The sequence below is a fragment of the Salvelinus fontinalis genome, chromosome 17 (genome assembly GCF_029448725.1).
Source record: "Salvelinus fontinalis isolate EN_2023a chromosome 17, ASM2944872v1, whole genome shotgun sequence".
NCBI lineage: Eukaryota > Metazoa > Chordata > Actinopteri > Salmoniformes > Salmonidae > Salvelinus > Salvelinus fontinalis.
The window spans coordinates 3,638,765-3,664,084 of NC_074681.1; the positions used below are offsets into that span (position 1 = coordinate 3,638,765).

Genomic DNA, 25,320 nt, shown 5'->3' on the forward strand with positions numbered 1-25,320 from the left:
CCAAGGACCCCACAAAGGTCTAGCCCGCGATCAGGATGACTCGTACGAGGCAGGTCTGATTCTGGACCGAATCAAACGTAGACTATCCCCCCTCGCATTTCAGTTAGTACAATCGGAATGCTGGCGAACACATTCATTTTGAAGTATTGTGTTGAACTGAAAATGTACTCATTGTCTATCATTATAATATATGAGATTAACATTATTTGCCTTGTATTCTATATATGTTTTATCTACAAAATATTGTCTGCGATCAGTGTATCTTCTTGTTTAGTTTGTTGATTGAAGTAATTAGTTGCCCCTCTTACATTCCGCTAATGGATTCGTCCGTCGTGAGGCCTTTACAGTAGTAGGGAGTGTTGTTTGGCGGATTCCTTCAAGTTTTACATTACTTTATGTCTGAATTTTGTAAAATTAAGAAAGCGCCAATTGTTCGTTTCCATAACTAGTCAGCTAGCTAATTATTTTATCTATCGATATAGGTACAGAAGAGGGTTTAGGGTGTGGTACACAGCTAAGTTAGCCGCAGTAGGAAGGCATCTTCAGCGAGCGGAGTGTCCGAATCTGAGAGTTTATAATGCCGACGTTGCGGGACAGCAGCATGTCTCACCCCGGCGAGAACCCGTACCAAGTCCGGGTAAAAGCTTACTACAAAGGGTAAGTACACAGTTAGGGTTTGCAATTTGTTTTGGGATTAAACAAATCGTTATTTGTCTCGTTAGTAACTTGGGCTAGGCTTTATTAGCCAGATAGTTAGCCAGGTAACGTTAGAGAGAAACTTGACAGGCAAGTGGAACTATCCAGACATGTAGCTAAGCTGCTAGTTTAGCATACAAGTTATTTATCTCAAATCTATTTTAAGCAAGTGAAACCCCCCCCCCCCCCATTGTTTCATGGCTTAATGGCTACAGGTTCTGAGACATGACTTAAATAACGTCACATTGAACTTAGTTAGAGGCTACCTAACTGGTGTTGGCGATGAAGCAAGCTAACGTTAGCTGGATGTTTGATTCTTGTCAGGATCCTCGTAGCCAGCTATTGAAGCTTGTGTGTTGTCATAACTGGACTGAATCATTTTACAGCATCTTATGAAGTTTTACATTATTTTGAAGCATTTAAGTAATCCCAGCCATTGATACCTGAATTTACATTGAATAACCATTTTTTAAAATTTGCAATAGATTAGAGAGCCTATTTTGAGATGTCACTGTTTGTGATTCAATTATAGCTAGTGAATGGTGATCAGTAATTGTATCCAAAGATGGAAATCACTTGTCAAACACAGATGTTGCCGAACACTCCTTGTGTGATGCCGAGTCTGTGATTGTGGTTTTACCCAGAGGGAGTCTGGCCAAACGTGTATTACCAGTAACTTCTGCCAGACCTGTTGTATTTCATGTTCAGTCTACATAGTCGCCCAGCCAGCACTATTGTCCCTAGGTATTTAAACGAGTTGTTTCTGGAAACAAAACATCCATACTATTTCTGAGATGACCGCCTAGGAATGTCAAGTATTTGGGGAATCTGGTATGAAGCATTTGAATTGGTTTGTCAAGTGCAGGGACATGCCACTCATTATTAAGGCTAACTAGGCTTTACATAAGCATTGGCTGTTCTATACATTTGTGAATGAACAGTGGTAAAGGCAATACTATTTTAGTGGAGAAAAGCTTGTCTCTGTTAGCCTGGATCCAAGCGGCATAGTAATGTTTCAGCATAGTAATGTTTCACTTCATGTTGAAGCAGAACAATTACGTTTGGATCCAGGCAAGGTTCTACATCCCTGTTGGCTCTCATTCGAATCGCATTTCTGATTCGAACCATCAGTCCTATATACAGTTTTTGCTGTACTTCCTTGTATCAGTCATATACTGTTTCTATGGCTCTGCTCTTTATATATGCTTTCCATACTGTCCTATAATAATGGCCAGTTTGACATAAATACACAGGGCCACTTGGCCTCCAAACCAGAGGCAGGATTCCTGAGGAAAGCAGGTTGAATGGTTGACAGAGAACTAGGGTCAGCGAGAGAAAGAGATTATTTTCCTCTCTTGGTAAGTAGGCAGTGCCTGTCTTTTATAGCAGCTCTCTGTCTGCATCAGTGCACAACACAAAGGCCTGATATGTGTCCCAAATGGCACCCATTCCCTATATAGTGAACTACTTTTGACCAGGACTCTGGTCAAAGGTAGTACACTATATATGGAATAGGGAGCCATAGGGGTTCAGCCCCAGCATTGTAAGAGGAAGTATTCAATAAAAGCCCTCCAAGCACATCACATCAGGCACAAAGTTGTCAATTCTCTCTCTTCCTTCCCACCATCTTAGTTATCATAATAGCCTGCTAACCAATGGCTTTAAGTGCTCACAACAGCCACTGTAACCTCTATGCCAGGGCTATTCAACAACAACCACTGTAACCTCTATACCAGGGCTATTCAACAACAACCACTGTACCCTCTATGCCAGGGCTATTCCACAACAACCACTGTACCCTCTATGCCAGGGCTATTCAACAACAACCACTGTAACCTCTATGCCAGGGCTATTCAACAACAACCACTGTAACCTCTATGCCAGGGCTATTCAACAACAACCACTGTACCCTCTATACCAGGGCTATTCAACAACAACCACTGTACCCTCTATACCAGGGCTATTCAACAACAACCACTGTACCCTCTATGCCAGGGCTATTCAACAACAGCCACTGTAACCTCTATACCAGGGCTATTCCACAACAACCACTGTACCCTCTATGCCAGGGCTATTCAACAACGACCACTGTACCCTCTATGCCAGGGCTATTCAACAACAACCACTGTACCCTCTATACCAGGGCTATTCAACAACAACCACTGTACCCTCTATGCCAGGGCTATTCAACAACAGCCACTGTAACCTCTATACCAGGGCTATTCAACAACAACCACTGTAACCTCTATACCAGGGCTATTCAACAACAACCACTGTAACCTCTATACCAGGGCTATTCAACAACAACCACTGTAACCTCTATACCAGGGCTATTCAACAACAACCACTGTAACATCTATGCCAGGGCTATTCAACAACAACCACTGTAACCTCTATGCCTGGGCTATTCAACAACAGCCACTGTAACCTCTATACCAGGGCTATTCCACAACAACCACTGTACCCTTTATGCCAGGGCTATTCCACAACAACCACTGTAACCTCTATACCAGGGCTATTCCACAACAGCCACTGTAACCTCTATACCAGGGCTATTCCACAACAACCACTGTAACCTCTATACCTGGGCTATTCAACTATATTCTTAAAGGGGCCAGACTTGAATATGGCCAGATATTTTCTACATGGGATTACTCTTCCTAAAACTGGTTTAAAAAAACAATACACAATTAGTATCTTAGAAAACCCTTTTATTTAAATGACATGTTGCTAAAAGTTTATTTGAAGTGTTTTAAGAGTAAATCGGTGCATCAACTTTTTTGAAATAATGGAACACATTTGTACTTATAACACAGTGTATTGTACGTACATACATTCATCTTTTGTTTGGATTTATCTTGTTTAAAAAAAAATACAAAATAATTACACGTAGGAAACATGGCATATCTCCGTTGACCAGCATCACATTCTGTTCAAATCTATTTAGTTCAGTCTTTCCTGTCTTCATATAAGAAACACACACACGTGTTTCCCTTCTAATGAGAGAAATTGCACTGTTTAGATTAGGGAAATAGCAGAAAAGTTTGGCAGGAGTCAGGGCAACCCGCAGGCAGTGATGAAGATTCAGGTTTGACAAGGAGGAACAAGTGTTCATTTTTCTGGAATTCATGTAAGAGAAGCTGGATCCACATGTGTATGTTGATTAAAACATTGTTAAAAGAAAACACACCAATGCTCTTACGTTTGGGATTTGATCTGCAATAATATGCTCAGTCCAAAACTTCACACAGACCGAAGCGCCTGCCTCAGATCAGCTGATGCGTACATGTCTACTAACTCCAGCTGTAGGAGACCCTCGTTGAGTGACGTCAGCGGCTTTCTGGTCGTGGCAATCGTGGACAAAAGCAACTATCTCCTCCCTAAACTCATATACTCTCTTGAGAGAATTACCCTTGCATATGACACCTAACATCATGATGTAAAAGTAGATCATGATGCTTAGCAGACATGTCTTTCAGCAGACTACGAACAAGCCATGTTGCAAGCCAGATGTTAATCGGATAAAGTTTAGGATAGGCCTAATGGAGTCCATGGTGTTTTTTCAACATACCGCTGAGTTAAGCTCGGTGCAGTGATCTCATCTTCGTTGAAAGAACTGATAGGCGGGAAGACGGGCCCCTGTACTCTGCCCGCCGGCATAGCCTATGCTGGCATAGCCTTCTCCCGTATGGAGCCAGATCGCACTATATAGGCCTTTCCTAAACTTTATCCTATTTAACATCTGGCTTGCAACGTGGCTTGTTTCATAGTCTGCTGAAAGACATGTCTGCTAAGCATCATGATGTTAGGTGTAGAGGTCGACCGATTTAATTGGAATGGACGATTTTAATTAGGGCCGATTTCAAGTTTTCATAACAATCGGTAATCGGCGTTTTTGGACACCGATCATGGCCGATTACATTGCACTCCATGAGGAGACTGCGTGGCAGGCTGACTACCTGTTATGCGATTGATTTAACAAGAGCATTTGTGAAAAAAGCACCGTTGTTGCACCAATGTGTACCTCACCATAAATATCAACACCTTTCTTAAAATCAATACAAGTACATATTTTTAAACCTGCATATTTTGTTAATATTGCCTGCTAACATGAATCTCTTTTAACAAGGGAAATTGTGTCACTTCTCTTGCGTTCTGTGCAACAGAGTCAGGCTATATGCAGCAGTTTGGACTGCCTGGCTCGTTGCGAAATGTGAAGACTTTCTTCCTAACAAAGACAGGCAACTTCGCCAAACGGGGGATGATTTAACAAAAGCGCATTTGTGAAAAAAGCACAATCGTTGCACGAATGTACCTAACCATAAACATCAATGCCTTTCTTAAAATCAATACACAGAAGTATATTTTTTTAACCTGCATATTATTTAAAATAAATTAATGTTAGCAGGCAATATTAACTAGGCAAATTGTGTCACTTCTCTTGCATTCATTGCACGCAGAGTCAGGGTATAATGCAGCAGTTTGGGCCACCTGGCTCGTTGCGAACTAATTTGACAGAATTTTACATAATTATGACATAACGTTGAAGGTTGTGCAATGTAACAGCAATATTTAGACTTATGGGTGGCACCCGTTAGATAAAATACGGAACGGCTCCGTATTTCACTGAAAGAATAAAAGTTTTGTTTTCTAAATGATAGTTTCCGGATTTTACCATATTAATGACCCAAGGCACGTATTTCTGTGTGTTATTATATTATAATTAAGTCTATGATTTGATAGAGCAGTCTGACAGAGGTGGTAGGCAGCAGCATGCTCGTAAGCATTCATTAAAACAGCACTTTCCTGCGTTTGCCAGCAGCTCTTCGCAATGCTTCAAGCATTGCGCTGTTTATGACTTCAAGCCAATCAACTCCCGAGATTAGGCTGGCAATACTAAAGTACCTATTAGAACATCCAATAGTCAAAGGTATATGAAATACAAATGGTATAGAGAAATAGTCCTATAATAACTACAACCTAAAACTTCTTACCTGGGAATATTGAAGTCTCATGTTAAAAGGAACCACCAGCTTTCATTACATTACATTAACGTCATTTAGCAGACGCTCTTATCCAGAGCGACTTACAGTAGTAGTGAGTGCATACATTTTTATACTGTTTCATATGTTCTCATGTTCTGAGCAAGGAACTTAAACGTTAGCTTTTTTTACATGGCAAATATTGCACTTTTACTTTCTTCTCCAATACTTTGTTTTTGCATTATTTAAACCAAATTGAACACGTTCCATAATTTATTTGAGACTAAATTGATTTTCTGTTGTCATGTGATGAAAACTATTTTCTATCGAATGTGTTATGAACTATATTTCATGCCCAATCTCACTCTATTGAAGCAAAAAAACCACTGACTATCAACATGAAAACATGTTTAGATTTTTTATGGTCTGATTTTTGAAAATGCTGATTTCTGAAAACTAAAGTGACCCCTGGATGTATCCTGGCCATGAGCGTAGGTACACCACCCTGGCAGCCCCATCTGCTGCTGGGCGGGTAGATCATCGGTCACTCCAGCATGGAGGTTGGTCAGTGTGCCCCTCTCCCCAGACAGCACACCTAGGAACATCCATCATCTCTCTGTCACTGTGTTACTGCTGGGAGGCATGGAATCCCACCACCACCACACACCCTGCTCCACTGAACTGCTACAGAATTTGCTGTGGTACACACACACACACACACACACACACACACACACACACACACACACACACACACACACACACACACACACACACACACACACACACACACACACACACACACACACACACACACACACACACACACACAACCTTCACCTACAGAGAGGCTGGGATCAGGGTAAATAGAATGGAGGGTAAGGTTGTTCCAATACCCAAATAACCACGGTCATAAAGACAGACCGCTCAATGATAAGGCCAACTGAATCATAACATGGTGAGATTGACTATACCATAGACAGTTCAGCCTAGCTAAGTGCCAGCCCCATTACGAGCAAAACAAATTGAGTGGTTTGACCGCTAACTGTAATTAAATCTAGCAACAAGATTAGGCGACTTGTCAAACTAAAACATTCATAAACAATCATAGCATCGAGCAGGGCTAATCAACTGGTGGCCCGCTGGCCAGATTCAGCACATTTATCCATTTATAAAAATAGCCCTTTGATCAATTCTGAACATATATTTTTTTGAGCCAATAGAATACCTTTTTTTAAATATTTTTTTACTGTAGTTCTGCTCATTAACGCTGTGAATCAATATCACATAATGTACCAATTACAGCCTATCAGTGCAGCTAACATCAGCCAATCGGAGATGCAAACATCTGGCAATGCCATTGTACCAGTCCGCCGCCTCAGCCAAGCTATTTTACAAGCTGGCTAGAAAATTTTACAAACATTTAGCACAGAGAATGTAAGCTGACAAAATGTCCCCTCAACTCAAAAGGAAATAAAAGTGGATGATGATAATCGCTGATTCATAAGTGAGTGGACTGAGACCTGTTCGTACTTTGCGGGAGGGAAGCCTATGTGCCTGCTGTTCACAAGTCGACACCCAACTCTCCAGTTGATTCAGATGTAGGCCAAAATAAATTAAAACAGCCCCGGACGAGCAGAGCCGTGTCAATATTAGAGGTCGACCATTATGATTTTTCATTGCCGATACCTCTTATTGGAGGACCAAAAAAGCAGATAACAATTAATTGGCCGATTTTTAAAATGAATTCATTTATAATAATGACAATTACAACAATACTGAATTACATTTTACATTTTAGTCATTTAGCAGACGCTCTTGTCCAGAGCGACTTACAGTAGAGTGCATACATTTTATTAATTTTTTTTTACATACTGAGACAAGGATATCCCTACCGGCCAAACCCTCCCAAACCCGGACGACGCTATGCCAATTGTGCGTTGCCCCACGGACCTCCCAGTTGCGGCCGGCTGCGACAGAGCCTGGGCGCGAACCCAGCCCAACCTGGGAGCGAACCCAGAGACTCTGGTGGCGCAGCTTAGACCACTGCGCCACCCGGGAGACCTGACTGAATGAACACTATTATTTTAACTTAATATAATACATCAATCAACTCAATTTAGCCTCAAATAAATAATGAAACATGTTCAATTTGGTTTAAATAATGCAAAAACAAAGTGTTGGAGAAGAAAGTAAAAGTGCAATATGTGCAACATAAAAACACAGAAATACGAAAATACAGAAATAATAAATCAATTAGGTCATTGATATGGTCAAATCCGGAAACTATCGTTTTCGAAAATAAAATGTTTATTCTTTCAGTGAAATACGGAACCGTTCCGTATTTTATCTAACGGGTGGCATCCATAAGTCAAAATATTCCTGTTACATTGCACAACCTTCAACGTTATGTCATAATTACGTAGAATTCTGGCAAATTAGTTTGCAACGAGCCAGACGGCCCAAACTGTTGCATATACCCTGACTCTGCGTGCAATGAACGCAAGAGAAGTGACACAATTTGCCTAGTTTAATATTGCCTGCTAACATGAATTTCTTTTAACTAAATATGCAGGTTTAAAAATATATACTTTTGTGTTTTGATTTTAAGAAAGGCATTGATGTTTATGGTAGGGACATTCGTGCAACGATTATGCTTTTTTCGCAAATGAGCTTTTGTTAAATCATCCCCCGTTTGGCGAAGTTGCCTGTCTTTGTTAGGAAGAAGAAAGTCTTCACAGTTCGCTTCACAGTTCGCAACGAGCCAGGCAGTCCAAACTGCTGCATTTACCCTGACACTGTTGCACAGAACGCAAGAGAAGTGACACAATTTCCCTAGTTAAAGGAAATTCATGTTAGCGGGCAATATTAACCAAATATGCAGGTTTAAAAATATATACTTGTGTATTGATTTTAAGAAAGGCGTTGATGTTTATGGTTAGGTACACATTGGTGAAACGACAGTGCTTTTTTCACAAATGCTCTTGTTAAATCACCCGTTTGGCGAAGTAGGCTATGATTCAATGATAAATTAACAGGCACCGCATTGATTGTATGCAACGCAGGACACGCTAGTTAAACTAGTAATATCATCAACCATGTGTAGTTAACTAGTGATTATGTTAAGATTGTTTGTTTTTTATAAGATAAGTTTAATGCTATAGGATGGATCCTAGTCTTGTGTATAGGCCCTGTGGAAGGAATGATGGGTCCTAGTCTGGTGTATAGGCCCTGTGGAAGGAAGGATGGGTCCTAGTCTGGTGTATAGGCCCTGTGGAAGGAAGGATGTGTAAGTTTAATGCTAGCTAGCACCTTACCGTGGCTCCTTGCTGCACTCGCATAACAGGTAGTCAGCCTGCCACGCAGTCTCCTCGTGGAGTGCAATGTAATCGGCCATAATCGGTGTCCAAAAATGCCGATTACCAATTATGACAACTTGAAATCGGCCCTAATTAATTGGCCATTCCGATTAATCGGTCGACCTCTAAACAGAAGTGCAACACTATTTGGCTAGCAGCCAGACACACAAGTAAATTAGCTTACAATAAAAGTTTTTTTGTTGTTGCTGAAAACAATGCATGGCAATCATATTTCTACTCTTTCTAATTGGAAGTATGTAGCCAGAAAAGTAGCCTACACGTCAGTCAGAGCGCTTGTGATCCAATGACGAGAGCAACGATATTTAATCTGAGAGAAGTGGAACTGAAATATGTCGTATTTAGATTCAGGATTTGGAGCGAGCCCTGACTGAAGCACAGCAGAATTTAAAATAAGAAGTATTTTTGATCTGCGTCTATATGATAGGCTAACTAATGAAGTACCCCTATTCTTTTTACCTTTATTTAACTAGGCAAGTCAGTTAAGTTAACAAATTCTTATTTTCAATGACGGCCTAGGAACAGTGGGTTAACTGCCTTGTTCAGGGGAAGAACGACAGATTTTTACCTTGTCAGCTCGGGGATTCGATCTAGCAACCTTTCGGTTACTAGTCCAACGCTCTAACCACTAGGTTACCTGCCACCCCATGAATGAAGGCTAATGCTGAAAAGCAAGTTGAAAAAATATATATATATTTATTATTATTATATATCAAATTTTATTTGTCACATACACATGGTTAGCAGATGTTAATGCGAGTGTAGCGAAATGCTTGTGCTTCTAGTTCCGACAATGCAGTAATAACCAACGAGTAATCTAACCTAACAATTCCACAGTAAAGAACAGAAATTCTCTAACTCACACATTCAGTATTTTTCTCTGGATCTAAAACCTTGGTTAAACCCACTGTGAAGAAACAACACCAATTCCAACTTCCTTTTGCGCAAGGACAGTGAGGTGGAATCATAGATGGCATTTATTCTGTTACTCACCGGTGACGAGCCACTGTATTTGCACAATCCATTTGTTACACTCATCTTCTGAGGTGGTTCAGGCCAAAGTCATGGTGATATTCACAGCTAAATAAGAAAAAAATAAAAAGACAAGACAACCACTTATCCCCACAGCAGAACACCAGGCCTGTCTCCATCCCCAAGGCAGGTGGACAGTTACATGCAGGCCTAGAGTTTCTCATGTTGTTTTTACCAGCCATGGCAGTATCCAGTAGTTTTCTGAGGCTATAGCGCTAGTTCCTGCAGGCCTTCTCTGCATAGGGGAGTAACAGCAGGGTCTTTGTTAGAGTGCTGCTGGCTGGGTAAACTTTAACCACCGTGTAGAAGCAAGGTGTTTAAATGAACCACTAGTGCTCAGGACTACCGATACGTCTGGTGCGTTGGCATGCTGTACCAAGGTCCCTGACAAATAAATGATTTAAGGTCCAGTTTCCTGGCTGGACGTCACGTCATGGACTGGCCTTGATACTGGCTCTGTGTAGTAACAGCACTGTGTGGCTTGAATGAATGGGCTTTCATTTGAGAAACAACGTGTGTGTGTGTGTGTAGCCACTGGTTATGTTGCTACTGTGTGTGTGTGTGTGTGTGTGGCGATGGTGCTAATGATTCAGTTGGCCTTATCATTGAGCGGTCTGTCTTTATGACCGTGGTTATTTGGGTATTGGAACAACCTTACCCTCCATTCTATTCACCTTGATCCCAGCCTCTCTGTGGGTGTGTAGCCACTAGCTATGTTCCTACTGTGTGTGTGTGAGTGTGTGTGTGTGTGTGTGTGTGTGTGTGTGGTGCTGGTGCTAAGTAGGCCTGTAGAAGTGTAGCTACCAACCAGAATGATGGTCAACACTCCTCCTCCTGTACTGTCACTAATTAACACAAACAGGATGGAGAGAGAAAGAGGGGGAGGGAGAGTATGAAGGAGAGAATGCAGAGCGGGAGGAATAGAAAGAGAAGTATGGCTGATACCAGTATAGTGTGATACTTGTTTAGTATCGTGGTAAGGAAACAAAAACACGAAGCGGATTTATCTTCTTTAGGACGACAGCTCCTAATGATGGAAACAAACATTGTTGTCATCCAGAGTCCCATGTATTTATCTTATCACACAATATTTTACATACTGCTGTTTTTTTAAAGGACCAAATAGTTTGATCTGCTTTTTGTTTAAAACAAAAATGCAAATAAAAACAACAACAAAAGTTATCACAACCCTAGAATGAAGAGAGAAGGAGAAGGATGAGAGAACATGAAGGAGGATCAAGAGAACACGTGAGAGAGGAGGGGGAGGGAATGTAGGAGACACCAACCCATTCTGTCTTTATTGCCACGCATTACATAGCACAGTGTTGAAGTATTTCAACTACCTCCAGCTTCTGTATGAGCTTACTCAGACTGTCATGATCATTTGAAGTGAAAGAGGTGCATCTTTTCCACTGAAAGTGAATTTTTTTACATTTTATTTAGGATGAAAGCAACAATTTTTTTACCTTTTCCATATGGACCGACGTGATCATGTGGGTCCTAGTCTGTTGTAAAGGCCCTGTGGAAGGAAGGATGGGTCCTAGTCTGGGTCCTAGTCTGGTGTATAGGCCCTGTGGAAGGAAGGACGGGTCCTAGTCTGGGTCCTAGTCTGGTGTATAGGCCCTGTGGAAGGAGGATGGATCCTAGTCTGGTGTATAGGCCCTGTGGAAGGAGGATGGGTCCTAGTCTGGTGTATAGGCCCTGTGGAAGGAGGATGGGTCCTAGTCTGGTGTATAGGCCCTGTGGAAGGAAGGATGGGTCCTAGTCTGGTATATAGGCCCTGTGGAAGGAGGATGGATCCTAGTCTGGTGTATAGGCCCTGTGGAAGGAAGGATGGGTCCTAGTCTGGTGTATAGGCCCTGTGGAAGGAAGGAGGGTGGGTCCTAGTCTGGTATATAGGCTCTGTGGTAGGAAGGAGGCTGGGTCCTAGTCTGGTATATAGGCTCTGTGGTAGGAAGGATGGGTCCTAGTCTGGTATATAGGCTCTGTGGTAGGAAGGATGGGTCCTAGTCTGGTGTATAGGCCCTGTGGAAGGAAGGAGGGTGGGTCCTAGTCTGGTATATAGGCTCTGTGGTAGGAAGGAGGGTGGGTCCTAGTCTGGTATATAGGCTCTGTGGTAGGAAGGATGGGTCCTAGTCTGGTATATAGGCTCTGTGGTAGGAAGGATGGGTCCTAGTCTGGTGTATAGGCCCTGTGGAAGGAAGGAGGGTGGGTTCTGATCGGGTGGATGTCTGTCTGTCCTGATGACCTTGACTATGCCAGTGTGGGTGGTGTCTCTCTGTGAGAGCTGCTGTTTTACTGTCCCCCTATAAAGAGACCCAGCGGGGTGGGGACTGGGGCTGGAGAGGGGGTTTGTTTTGATGGTAGTAAAGAGAGGGAGATGACTGGTCCTACCCTCAGGGGTCAGACTGGCTGTGATGGTCTTTACTCCACTCTCAATTCAATGGGCTTTATTGGCATGGGGAAACATGTTTACATTGCTAAAGTAAGTGAAATAGATAATTAACAAAAGTGAAATAAACAATATAAAATTAATAGTAAACGTCAGTCACTAAAGTTTCAAAGGAATAGAGACATTTCAAATGTCATGTCTATGTACAATGTTGTAATGATGTGCAAATAGTTCACCCCCCCCCCCTTTAACATAATTATCTGTAATCTATAATTAACTGTCTGTGATGGTTGTAAAACCCAGCCTGCTGTCTGTGTGATGGTTGTAAAACCCAGCCTGCTGTCTGTGTGATGGTTGTAAAATCCAGCCTGCTGTCTGTATGATGGTTGTAAAACCCAGGCTGCTGTCTGTGTGATGGTTGTAAAACCCAGGCTGCTATCTGTGTGATGGTTGTAAAACCCAGGCTGCTGTCTGTGATGGTTGTAAAACCCAGGCTGCTGTCTGTGTGATGGTTGTAAAACCCAGCCTGCTGTCTGTGTGATGGTTGTAAAACCCAGCCTGCTGTCTGTGTGATGGTTGTAAAACCCAGCCTGCTGTCTGTGTGATGGTTGTAAAACCCAGCCTGCTGTCTGTGTGATGGTTGTAAAACCCAGGCTGCTGTCTGTGATGGTTGTAAAACCCAGGCTGCTGTCTGTGATGGTTGTAAAACCCAGGCTGCTGTCTGTGGTGGTTGGAAAACCCAGGCTGCTGTCTGTGGTGGTTGGAAAATCCAGGCTGCTGTCTGTGGTGGTTGGAAAATCCAGGCTGCTGTCTGTGGTGGTTGGAAAACCCAGGCTGCTGTCTGTGGTGGTTGGAAAACCCAGGCTGCTGTCTGTGTGATGGTTGTGAAACCCAGGCTGCTGTCTGTGTGATGGTTGTAAAACCCAGCCTGCTGTCTGTGTGATGGTTGTAAAACCCAGCCTGCTGTCTGTGTGATGGTTGTAAAACCCAGGCTGCTGTCTGTGATGGTTGTAAAACCCAGGCTGCTGTCTGTGATGGTTGTAAAACCCAGGCTGCTGTCTGTGGTGGTTGGAAAACCCAGGCTGCTGTCTGTGGTGGTTGGAAAATCCAGGCTGCTGTCTGTGGTGGTTGGAAAATCCAGGCTGCTGTCTGTGGTGGTTGGAAAACCCAGGCTGCTGTCTGTGGTGGTTGGAAAACCCAGGCTGCTGTCTGTGTGATGGTTGTGAAACCCAGGCTGCTGTCTGTGGTGGTTGTAAAACCCAGGCTGCTATCTGTGTGATGGTTGTGAAACCCAGGCTGCTGTCTGTGTGATGGTTGTAAAACCCAGCCTGCTGTCTGTGTGATGGTTGTAAAACCCAGGCTGCTGTCTGTGTGATGGTTGTAAAACCCAGCCTGCTGTCTGTGTGATGGTTGTAAAACCCAGGCTGCTGTCTGTGTGATGGTTGTAAAACCCAGCCTGCTGTCTGTGGTGGTTGTGAAACCCAGCCTGCTGTCTGTGTGATGGTTGTAAAACCCAGCCTGCTGTCTGTGTGATGGTTGTAAAACCCAGCCTGCTGTCTGTGTGGTGGTTGTAAAACCCAGGCTGCTTTCTGTGTGATGGTTGTAAAACCCAGGCTATTGTCTGTGTGATGGTTGTAAAACCCAGGCTGCTGTCTGTGTGATGGTTGTAAAACCCAGCCTGCTGTCTGTGGTGGTTGTGAAACCCAGCCTGCTGTCTGTGGTGGTTGTGAAACCCAGCCTGCTGTCTGTGGTGGTTGTGAAACCCAGCCTGCAGTCTCCCCTGTGCCTCATTAAGCAGCCTACAGGACAGGAGATTGGTGGCTGCTAGCGCTGGCCACCAATCATTCAGGGAGGAGGACTGCTGGCACTGGCCACCAATCCTTCTGGCTGAGACAAGTCATGCATCCCAAATTAACATCCTATTCCCATAGGGCTCTGGTCAAAAGTAGTGTACTTTGTAAGGAATAGGATGCCATTTTGGATGCTGCCAGAGAGAGCTGCTGTCTCTCTCTGCTATCTGTCTGTCTCCTGTCCTGTAGGCTGCTAGCCTGGCTATCAGGGGGCCATGGAGGGATTGGTGATTGCGTATAGAGCTGGTAGATTATGGGCCAGAGGCTGTTCCAGACCAGGGATGGACAACTTTGACGATACCCTCATCCATACTCACACATGCAGCCATAGTCGGCCCTAGCCTTTTGGAGGCCCTAAGTGAATGTTGTACTTTTTTTAAAGCAAGTTTACTGCAATTGTACACGTTTTGCCATGGGGCGGAGAGAATTATTTTTTATATATATATATGATATCTGAGTGAGAGTGACTTAACAAAATCATGGTCGACTCAATCAATTCGACCATGATTCTTACAAGTTTGGAGAACTGGCTAGACTGTTTTTTTTCTCACATGGGCTAACTGAGTGACTGTCAGTAGTAGGTAGGTTTCCATCACATTGACAGATTTTCATACGACTATTCTAAAATCTGCATGAAGAAAATATGTCTATTTTCTCACCTGGGGTATTTCCACCAAACAGACTTGTTGCAGATAAAAACGATGTAATGCACACAAAATATACTTTTTCGCTTAAAATGTTCATGTACCGAATAAAAATCGAATGTACACTGTGTTTCCATCATATTTTCAACTCTACTGATAGTTTTGTCACAAAAACAGTTGTGTTAAATAGTAAATTTACATTTTACATTTACATTTTAGTCATTTAGCAGACGCTCTTATCCAGAGCGACTTACAGTAGAGTGCATACATTTTTTATTACATTTTACATACTGAGACAAGGATATCCCTACCGGCCAAACCCTCCCTAACCCGGACGACGCTATGCCAATTGTGCGTAGCCCCACGGGCCTCCCGGTTGCAACAGAGCCTGGGCGCGAACCCAGCCCAGCCTGGGTGCGAACCCAGAGACTCTGGTGGCGCAGCTAGCACTGCCCTAGACCACTGCCCCACCCGGGAGTCGCCGTGTGTGTCTACTCTGGTCTGGACACATGCTCTCTAGCCAACAGGTTGCAGATACAGTGAAGGTAGACTAGTGTGTGTATATATAATGAGATTATTATGAAGAAGAGCAAGAATATTTTTTTGTCAAGCATTGATCGTCATGTAACCAGAATAAGAATATTTATTGGTTGGCAGCATCAAGCCCGTCACCGTGCACGTTCACCACCCTGTGAAGTTCATCAAAACTAATTTCATCTGTAGCCTAATAAACTGCATGCTTTTACAGAGTCGTAGTGGGAGGCCCAAATACCAGATCATCGCGTGACTCCCAAGTTTACCTCCATGTGATTGGTTGTTATATCTATATTTGCGCATAAAGGCGTTTCCACCTCCATTTGTAGCCTAATTAATTTACAAACCCAAACATCCCACCATGTTGAAAGAACAAATGATCTGTCTGAATTTATAGTATTGTTCCGAAACTTCCTGTTTCCATCACAGCTGTCGTGAATATAATTTTTTTTTTATACAGTATTACTTTACTTGCATAAAAACTGTGGATGGTAACTTGGTTACAGACTGACATGACAAGATAAAAACTGGGTGGAAACTTGGTTACAGACTGACATGACAAGATAAAAACTGTGGATGGTAACTTGGTTACAGACTGACATGACATTATAAAAACTGTGGATGGAAACTTGGTTACAGACTGACATAACGAGATCAAAACTGGGTGGAAACTTGGTTACAGACTGACATGACAAGATAAAAACTGGGTGGAAACTTGGTTACAGACTGACATAACAAGATAAAAACTGGGTGGAAACTTGGTTACAGACTGACAAAATAAAAACTGGGTGGAAACTTGGTTACAGACTGACATAACAAGATAAAAACTGGGTGGAAACTTGGTTACAGACTGACATAACAAGATAAAAACTGGGTGGAAACTTGGTTACATAAAAACTGATAATACACAGCAACACCTTGTGTATTCTGTTCTAACGCACAACAGTAAGTTGAGACCTCGGCTGAGTTCTCCCCCACCACCAAAAATAGGGGAATTGATCCACGGGCCAACAGTTGCCCATCCCTGATCTAGAGTCAGATGTTGTTCATTCACAGCAATAACAGGCAACTACAGCTACAAAAAACAGGGTTTCACCATCTCACATTCATTCTCTCTCTATGCATTTCTGGGGGGTTTTCCTGGTCAGGTCAAGTGGCCCTACACATAATTATATATACACTGGCCCATATTTACAAAGCATCTCAGGCTAGTAGTGCTGCTGATCTTGGATCAGTATTGGCTTTCAGATCATAATTATATGGGCAAGAGGGTACCTGGTCCTAGATCAGCACTCCTACTCTGAGACTCTGTGAATACGGGCCACTTTGAGTAAATAAGAGTGTGTATTTAATGTATCCTGTCCTCTTTCTCTCCCAGGGACATCATGATCACCCACTTTGAGCCGTCCATCTCCTACGAGGAGCTGTACGGGGAGGTCAAAGACATGTGCTGCATGGACAACGACCAGCTCTTCACCATGAAGTGGATCGACGAAGAAGGTTTGTTTACCATAGTTCTCCTTCTAAATATGTGTTCGTATTTATTAAGGATCACCATGTAGTTACTGCCAAGGCAGCAGCTACTCTTCCTGGGGTTTATTAAGGATCACAATTTAGTTCCTGCCAAGGCAGCATCTACTCTTCCTGGGGTTTATTAAGGATCACCATGTAGTTCCTGCCAAGGCAGCAGCTACTCTTCCTGTTTTGTTTTAAGGATCACCATGTAGTTCCTGCCAAGGCAGCATCTACTCTTCCTGGGGTTTATTAAGGATCACCATGTAGTTCCTGCCAAGGCAGCAGCTACTCTTCCTGGGGTTTATTAAGGATCCCCATTAGTTCCTGCCAATGCAGCAGCTACTCTTCCTGTTTTGTTTTAAGGATCACCATGTAGTTCCTGCCAAGGCAGCAGCTACTCTTCCTGGGGTTTATTAAGGATCACCATGTAGTTCCTGCCAAGGCAGCAGCTACTCTTCCTGGGGTTTATTAAGGATCACCATGTAGTTACTGCCAAGGCAGCAGCTACTCTTCCTGGGGTTTATTAAGGATCACCATGTAGTTACTGCCAATGCAGCAGCTACTCTTCCTGGGGTTTATTAAGGATCACCATTTAGTTCTGCCAAGGCAGCAGCTACTCTTCCTGGGGTTTATTAAGGATCACCATGTAGTTACTGCCAAGGCAGCAGCTACTCTTCCTGGGGTTTATTAAGGATCACCATGTAGTTCCTGCCAAGGCAGCAGCTACTCTTCCTGGGGTTTATTAAGGATCACCATGTAGTTCCTGCCAAGGCAGCAGCTACTCTTCCTGGGGTTTATTAAGGATCACCATTTAGTTCTGCCAATGCAGCAGCTACTCTTCCTGGGGTTTATTAAGGATCACCATGTAGTTCCTGCCAAGGTAGCAGCTACTCTTCCTGGGGTTTATTAAGGATCACCATGTAGTTCCTGCCAATGCAGCAGCTACTCTTCCTGTTTTGTTTTAAGGATCACCATGTAGTTCCTGCCAAGGCAGCAGCTACTCTTCCTGGGGTTTATTAAGGATCACCATGTAGTTCCTGCCAAGGCAGCAGCTACTCTTCCTGGGGTTTATTAAGGATCCCCATTAGTTCCTGCCAAGGCAGCAGCTACTCTTCCTGGGGTTTATTAAGGATCACCATGTAGTTCCTGCCAATGCAGCAGCTACTCTTCCTGGGGTTTATTAAGGATCACCATGTAGTTCCTGCCAATGCAGCAGCTACTCTTCCTGGAGTCCAGCAACATTAAGGCAGTTTATACAATTTGAAAAACATTACAATACAAAAAATATATGTATATATCCACCTCCATCCATCCGTCTTTCTCATTTTTTAGAAATGTCTACAGTCTTCATGGGCAGATCTCAGATCACACTCTTTGTGACTAGTCAGAAGTATCACTATGTAGAGATAAGGGTGTGATTTGATATGCAGAGAGAAGGCAGTGGTGGGTGTGCCTCTTTTGTATCGGGCCAGCTGGCCATGTCCCCGCGGTATCGGGCCAGCTGGCTATGTCCCCGCGGTATCGGACCAGCTGGCTATGTCCCCGCGGTATCGGACCAGCTGGCCATGTCCCCGCGGTATCGGACCAGCTGGCCATGTCCCCGCGGTATCGGACCGGCTGGCCATGTCCCCGCGGTATCGGGCCGGCTGGCCATGTCCCCGCGGTATCGGGCCGGCTGGCCATGTCCCCGCGGTATCGGGCCGGCTGGCCATGTCCCCGCGGTATCGGGCCGGCTGGCCATGTCCCCGCAGTATCGGGCCGGCTGGCCATGTCCCCCGCGGTATCGGGCCGGCTGGCCATGTCCCCCGCGGTATCGGGCCGGCTGGCCATGTCCCCCGCGGTATCGGGCCGGCTGGCCATGTCCCCCGCGGTATCGGGCCGGCTGGCCATGTCCCCCGCGGTATCGGGCCGGCTGGCCATGTCCCCCGCGGTATCGGGCCGGCTGGCCATGTCCCCCGCGGTATCGGGCCGGCTGGCCATGTCCCCCGCGGTATCGGGCCGGCTGGCCATGTCCCCCGCGGTATCGGGCCGGCTGGCCATGTCCCCCGCGGTATCGGGCCGGCTGGCCATGTCCCCCGCGGTATCGGGCCGGCTGGCCATGTCCCCCGCGGTATCGGGCCGGCTGGCCATGTCCCCCGCGGTATCGGGCCGGCTGGCCATGTCCCCCGCGGTATCGGGCCGGCTGGCCATGTCCCCCGCGGTATCGGGCCGGCTGGCCATGTCCCGGCTGGCCGTGTCCCCCGCGGTATCGGGCCGGCTGGCCGTGTCCCCCGCGGTATCGGGCCGGCTGGCCGTGTCCCCCGCGGTATCGGGCCGGCTGGCCGTGTCCCCCGCGGTATCGGGCCGGCTGGCCGTGTCCCCCGCGGTATCGGGCCGGCTGGCCGTGTCCCCCGCGGTATCGGGCCAGCTGGCCGTGATGAAGACGTCATGTTGTTGGAAAGATCAGGCTGCCCTTATTAATTGACGTCTAACGTATCACCGGCTGTGTACCGTCTGCGATTTAGAGGAGATGGAGAATGAACTGCACTTTGTATTTTACGTTATATGATGATTTTAAGAGTAAACCTTGTTTGGAGTCGTGATGAAGGACAAACTGGACTGGCTACCCAGAAGAGAAGTGTTGCTGGTTGCACACTTTATTTCCAAAGTGACGCGACAAGATAAGTTGTGTAACTGAAAGGTTTTTGTTTTGTGTTTCATACGTTTTTTTCCGTGTGTGTGTGTGTGTGTGTGTGTGTGTGTGTGTGTGTGTGTGTATATAGGTATGATCATTTTATTTGGATACAGCCAATACGGTGTCTTGTAAGCCCATGTGGGCTGGGTGTGATGAAGATGCATGACTATCTTATACTTCACTAGGCTCTGAAAAACAAACTTAACATAATGAAGACTGAGACACTGCCTCCACACACACACACACCTACACGCTCTCTGTCTTAGACACGGATATTCAATATTGAGAATATCTATAACCTCAGCTTAGAGACATTTTGAGAGTCTTCTCTGTAAAAGAAACACACTGGCTTTGTGTTAACTTGTGGTGTTTGGGCAGATTTAAAATGATTCTGACTATCATATCAGCCTTTGTGACTCTGGTCAGAGGTATTTGTGCACTGCATAGGGAATAGGGTGGTTCCAGTAGGTTTATCCATCATCAGACACCTGGTGTACATGGAGTTAACAGTGACCCAGCCATGACCCGTCTCTCCGTCCTCCCAGGTGACCCGTGTACAGTATCGTCTCAGCTGGAGCTGGTGGAAGCCCTGAGGCTCTACGAAGTAAACAAAGACTCTGAACTCATCATCCATGGTAACGTGACCTTCTGCATCTGACAACATAGTAAATACATAAACCTTCCATGAAAAAAAAAAAAAGTAAACATTTTGTCATTTAGCAGACGCTCTTATTCAGAGCGACTTACGTGAACAATTACGGTGAAGTGCCTTACTCAAGGGCACATCGTCAGATTTGTCACCTAGTCGGCTCGGGGGATTCGAACCAGGTACCTTTCAGTTACTGGCTTGTCGCGCTTAACCTCTAGGCTACCTGCCTTCCCAAATCTATAAACTGTTTTGATACCCAATGGGAAGTCTTTGCTGGGCTGACACCCCGACAACAGAATAAGTATACTGAGCTTTCATTACATTCAATTCAATGTATTTATTGAATTGAATAAAAAACATTTTTTTATTTTATTTTTATTATACATCAAAAGACACCATTATAAGTCACACTGTCTGTTCCACTGATACTCTCCTGCTAACTAGATAAACATCACACAGCCTCACAGACACCAGGAAATAGACCAGTGTTTATAGAGTTGTCTGTCTGTCAGTGCATGTGAGATTGGTTGTCTTTTATTAGCACTGGAGAGAAAGCAGGGCCACAGGTTAAGAGCAAGATGGAGGGAGGAGAGGAGGAGAGTGGGGGGGGGACCAGAGGGGGGAGGTGGAGGTTAGGGGGAAGGGCACAGAGAGGTGCCAAGTCTGCTAGATAATGAGAGCATCCATTCTACCCCACCTCTGGCGCACACAGGCACGTGTGAGGTAGGAATTGCAGCCATGGTTTAATGGTTTCCTTTTCTTCCTTCAGTGTTTCCATGTATCCCAGAGAAGCCTGGCATGCCCTGTCCAGGAGAGGACAGTAAGTCTACATCTCTTGTCCGTTCCATTGTTTTCTGAAGATTGGAGTATCTCTCTGACACACACACACACACACACACACACACACACACACACACACACACACACACACACACACACACACACACACACACACACACACACACACACACACACACACACTTGTTCCAGTAATCCCTGTGTTCTTCTCTTCCTCAGAGTCTATATATCGTCGTGGGGCGCGGCGCTGGAGGAAACTCTACTACGCTAGTGGTCATGTCTTCCAGCCCAAACGGTTCAACAGGGTGAGAATCCTCTCTGTCCCTGTGTCTCTTCCTCTCTTTCTCTCATCTCTCTCTCTCTCTCTCTCTCCTCTTTCTCTCCTCTCTTTCTCTCCTCTCTCTCTTTCTCTCCTCTCTTTCTCTCCTCTCTTTCTCTCCTCTCTTTCTCTCCTCTCTCTCTTTCTCTCCTCTCTTTCTCTCCTCTCTCCTTTTCTCTCCTCTCTTTCTCTCTTCTATTTCTCTCCTCTCTCCTCTTTCTCTCTCCTCTTTCTCTCTCCTCTTTCTCTCTCCTCTTTCTCTCTCCTCTTTCTCTCTCCTCTTTCTCTCTCCTCTTTCTCTCTCCTCTTTCTCTCTCCTCTTTCTCTCTCCTCTTTCTCTCTCCTCTTTCTCTCCTCTCTTTCTCTCTTCTATTTCTCTCCTTTCTCTCTCCTCTTTCTCTCTCCTCTTTCTCTCTCCTCTTTCTCTCCTCTCTCTCTCTCCTCTCTCTCTCTTTCTCTCTCTCTTTCTCTCTCTCTCATCTCTCTTTCTCTCTCTCTCTCTCTCTGCTGTCCCAATCAGTGACTTAGCTGTATTAATGATACGTTGATATTTGAAGGTGGGTGTGGTTGTTTTAACTTTGTCTGTTCTTTCCTGTATACTCATGGTAGAGAGCTCACTGTGCCATCTGCACAGACCGTATCTGGGGTCTGGGGAGACAGGGCTACAAATGCATCAACTGCAAACTGCTGGTCCACAAGAAGTGTCACAAACTGGTCAGCGTGGAGTGTGGTAAACAGATCCAGGTGAGATGCAGAGAGCAGGCAGAGGCTGGGTGCCCCGAGTTTTACTTTTCTTCAGTCATGGGGTCAGAGAAACTGTGGGCCCTGAGTTTTACCTTAGTTCAGTTATGCGGTCAGAGAGACTGTGGGCCCTGAGTTTGACCTTAGTTTCTCTGACCGCATAACTGAACTATGGGCCCTAGACCTACTGTGGTTTCGGACTCATAAAGTACTGACTGGAAATACTCTGCAATAGTACTTCTCAATGATTTTTTTCTCTCTCTATCGTTCTCTCATATCTCTCCTCTGTCTAGGAGCCCATCGTGGGGCCTGATAGGGGGGCCTCCATCACGCCATTAGACCACTCTGAACAGCCAGGTAACACACGCACACACCGCCTTGTTAAAGACTTAGAAAACTAGCCTTGGTGAGCAAAACTAGGTAAACAATCATAGACATTTTGGCTAAATTAATAGTTCCTTCATACCTTAGTCACTAAGTTGCATCTAGCAGGAAGACCGCTTTAAGCCCAGTGGCTGGCTGAATGAGAAGGCTTAACATTCCCACTAGGAACCCTTCTGTATCACTCTCTAGTATCTAGGAGGAAGCCTTCTGTATCACTCTCTAGTGTCTAGGAGGAAGCCTTCTGTATCACTCTCTAGTGTCTAGGAGGAAGCCTTCTGTATCACTCTCTGGTGTCTAGGAGGAAGCCTTCTGTATCACTCTCTGGTGTCTAGGAGGAAGCCTTCTGTATCACTCTAGTGTCTAGGAGGAAGCCTTCTGTATCACTCTCTGGTGTCTAGGAGGAAGCCTTCTGTATCACTCTCTAGTGTCTAGGAGGAAGCCTTCTGTATCACTCTCTGGTGTCTAGGAGGAAGCCTTCTGTATCACTCTCTAGTGTCTAGGAGGAAGCCTACTGTATCACTCTCTAGTGTCTAGGAGGAAGCCTTCTGTATCACTCTCTAGTGTCTAGGAGGAAGCCTACTGTATCACTCTCTAGTGTCTAGGAGGAAGCCTTCTGTATCACTCTCTGGTGTCTAGGAGGAAGCCTTCTGTATCACTCTCTGGTGTCTAGGAGGAAGCCTTCTGTATCACTCTCTACTGTCTAGGGGGAAGCCTTCTGTATCATTCTCTCGTTCTCTCTCTCGTTCTCTACTCAGGTCCTCAGAACAAATACTCCAGTGAGAGTCTGAACTCCGATGGAGAAGAGAAAGAGGTGTGTGTTGCCAAATGTCTATCTTTATCTGTCTCTACCTCGTGTCTCTGTCTCACGTCTGTCTCTACCTCTTGTCTGTCTCATGTTTAACTCTGGCTCTCTGTCTGTCCTGAAGGCGCGCTGCAGCAGAGACACAGGGAAATCAGCTTCCAGTCTGGGTCTGGTGGACTTTGATCTGCTGAGCGTGATTGGCCGGGGCAGCTATGCCAAGGTCCTGCTGGTCCGACTCAAGAAGACAGAGAGGATTTACGCCATGAAGGTGGTTAAGAAGGAGCTGGTCAACGACGACGAGGTACTTAACAGACACACACACTGGTACCCGTAAACACACACACACACACACACACACACACACACACTGGTACATGTAAACACCACACACACTTACATACACACATGATTGACACTTTGACAGGTGCTACCTGATCGATCATCTGTGCCATTTCTCCTCTGTCTGTCTGTTCTCTCTGTTCAAACATATTATCTGTCCATCTGATCTGTATCTATTCACTGTGTTCACACATCGTCAGTCTCCTCACATCACTAGGGCATCCACTCACTGTGCTTAGAATGACAGAAATCACTTCTTCTGCAGCCCTCATCAGATGGGAGCAGTCTGTCAACACCATTCACTGTGTGTTCAGCCATTCTCACTCCTAACATCTACTGTCTCATTCTGTATCCTGTCTGTTTCTGTCTGTCTGCCTGTCTGCCTCCATGTCTCTGTCTGCCTGTCTCTGCCTGTCAGTCCATCTGTCCTCTATCAGATGGGCGGCTGGTCATTTCTACTAAACTTGTTGCGTTTTAAGACTTGATTTCCAAATGGTGTGTGTGTGTTGTAGGACATTGACTGGGTCCAGACAGAGAAGCACGTGTTTGAGCAGGCGTCCAACCACCCCTTCCTAGTGGGGCTTCACTCCTGTTTCCAGACTGAGAGCAGACTGTTCTTTATCATAGAGTATGTGAACGGAGGAGATCTGATGTTCCACATGCAGAGACAGAGGAAAATACCTGAGGAACACGCCAGGTGAGATCAGTGATGTCATAGCTACACCGGACTTGGAAATAATCCTGGGTCTGTTTCAATCTTACCCGACTGTAGTGCTGCTGTGTTTCTGTTTTACCTGATAATTAATTGCACCCATCTGGTGTCCCAGGTATAAATCAGTCCCTGATTACAGGGAAACAAATTATAACATTTAAAGCAGTGGAACTGGCTTCGAGGTCCAGATTTTAATTTTAGGGGTATGTCATGTCCGTTCCTCTGAAACACCCAGGACTACACAGCTATTGTTCTCCCCCCAGTAAGCTCACGTTGCCAGATGTAAAATTCCCACATCTCTGAACCTAGAACCTTTGGGGCAGGCCACCAGCTCTAGCACCCCTGGGGTGTATTCATTATGTCGATTCTGTTGCAAAACGTTTCTTAAACGGACGCAAACGGGGTGGGACCTACCTGAACTTGTCCAATGCCAATAAATGTGCTTTTTAGTTGCAAAATGTTCCGTTTTGGACTAACAATTACACCTCTGATTCTAAGAACCAAGGGCTTGGTGATTAGCTGCGTAGCTCTAAGATGGTGGTGTGCGTGTGTGTGTTGAGTCTGACTAGTTCGTCAGCATCTCTCTGTGTGTGTCAGGTTTTACTCAGCAGAGATCAGCTTGGCGTTGAACTACCTCCATGAGAGAGGCATCATCTACAGAGACCTCAAACTGGACAACGTGCTGCTGGAGTCTGAGGGACACATCAAACTCACTGACTACGGCATGTGCAAGGTGGGTGTCGAAGTGTGTCCGTTGGCATGTTTCTGTCTGTCTGTACTGTGTGTGTATCTTTTTTTGTGTGTGTGCGGATGCAGTTGTCCCTGTACATCTTAAGCTTGTGTGTGTTACATTTGAGTCATTTAGCAGAAGCTCTTATCC

The 25,320-nt window shown here is 45.0% G+C and overlaps 1 protein-coding gene across 1 annotated transcript in view; it reads left to right on the top strand.

The window, feature by feature from the left end:
* The window catches only part of LOC129813587 (protein kinase C iota type-like), a 33,757-nt gene continuing 8,437 nt past the window's right edge, over window positions 1-25,320 (top strand). The window contains exons 1-11 of the mRNA XM_055865915.1: window positions 1-657; window positions 16,886-17,007; window positions 20,242-20,331; window positions 21,115-21,165; window positions 21,363-21,448; window positions 22,072-22,206; window positions 22,497-22,560; window positions 23,343-23,398; window positions 23,514-23,690; window positions 24,241-24,425; window positions 25,038-25,173. Coding sequence (XP_055721890.1) covers window positions 578-657; window positions 16,886-17,007; window positions 20,242-20,331; window positions 21,115-21,165; window positions 21,363-21,448; window positions 22,072-22,206; window positions 22,497-22,560; window positions 23,343-23,398; window positions 23,514-23,690; window positions 24,241-24,425; window positions 25,038-25,173 — 1,182 coding nt within the window. The 5' untranslated portion in view covers window positions 1-577. The remainder of the gene's footprint in view (window positions 658-16,885; window positions 17,008-20,241; window positions 20,332-21,114; window positions 21,166-21,362; window positions 21,449-22,071; window positions 22,207-22,496; window positions 22,561-23,342; window positions 23,399-23,513; window positions 23,691-24,240; window positions 24,426-25,037; window positions 25,174-25,320) is intronic.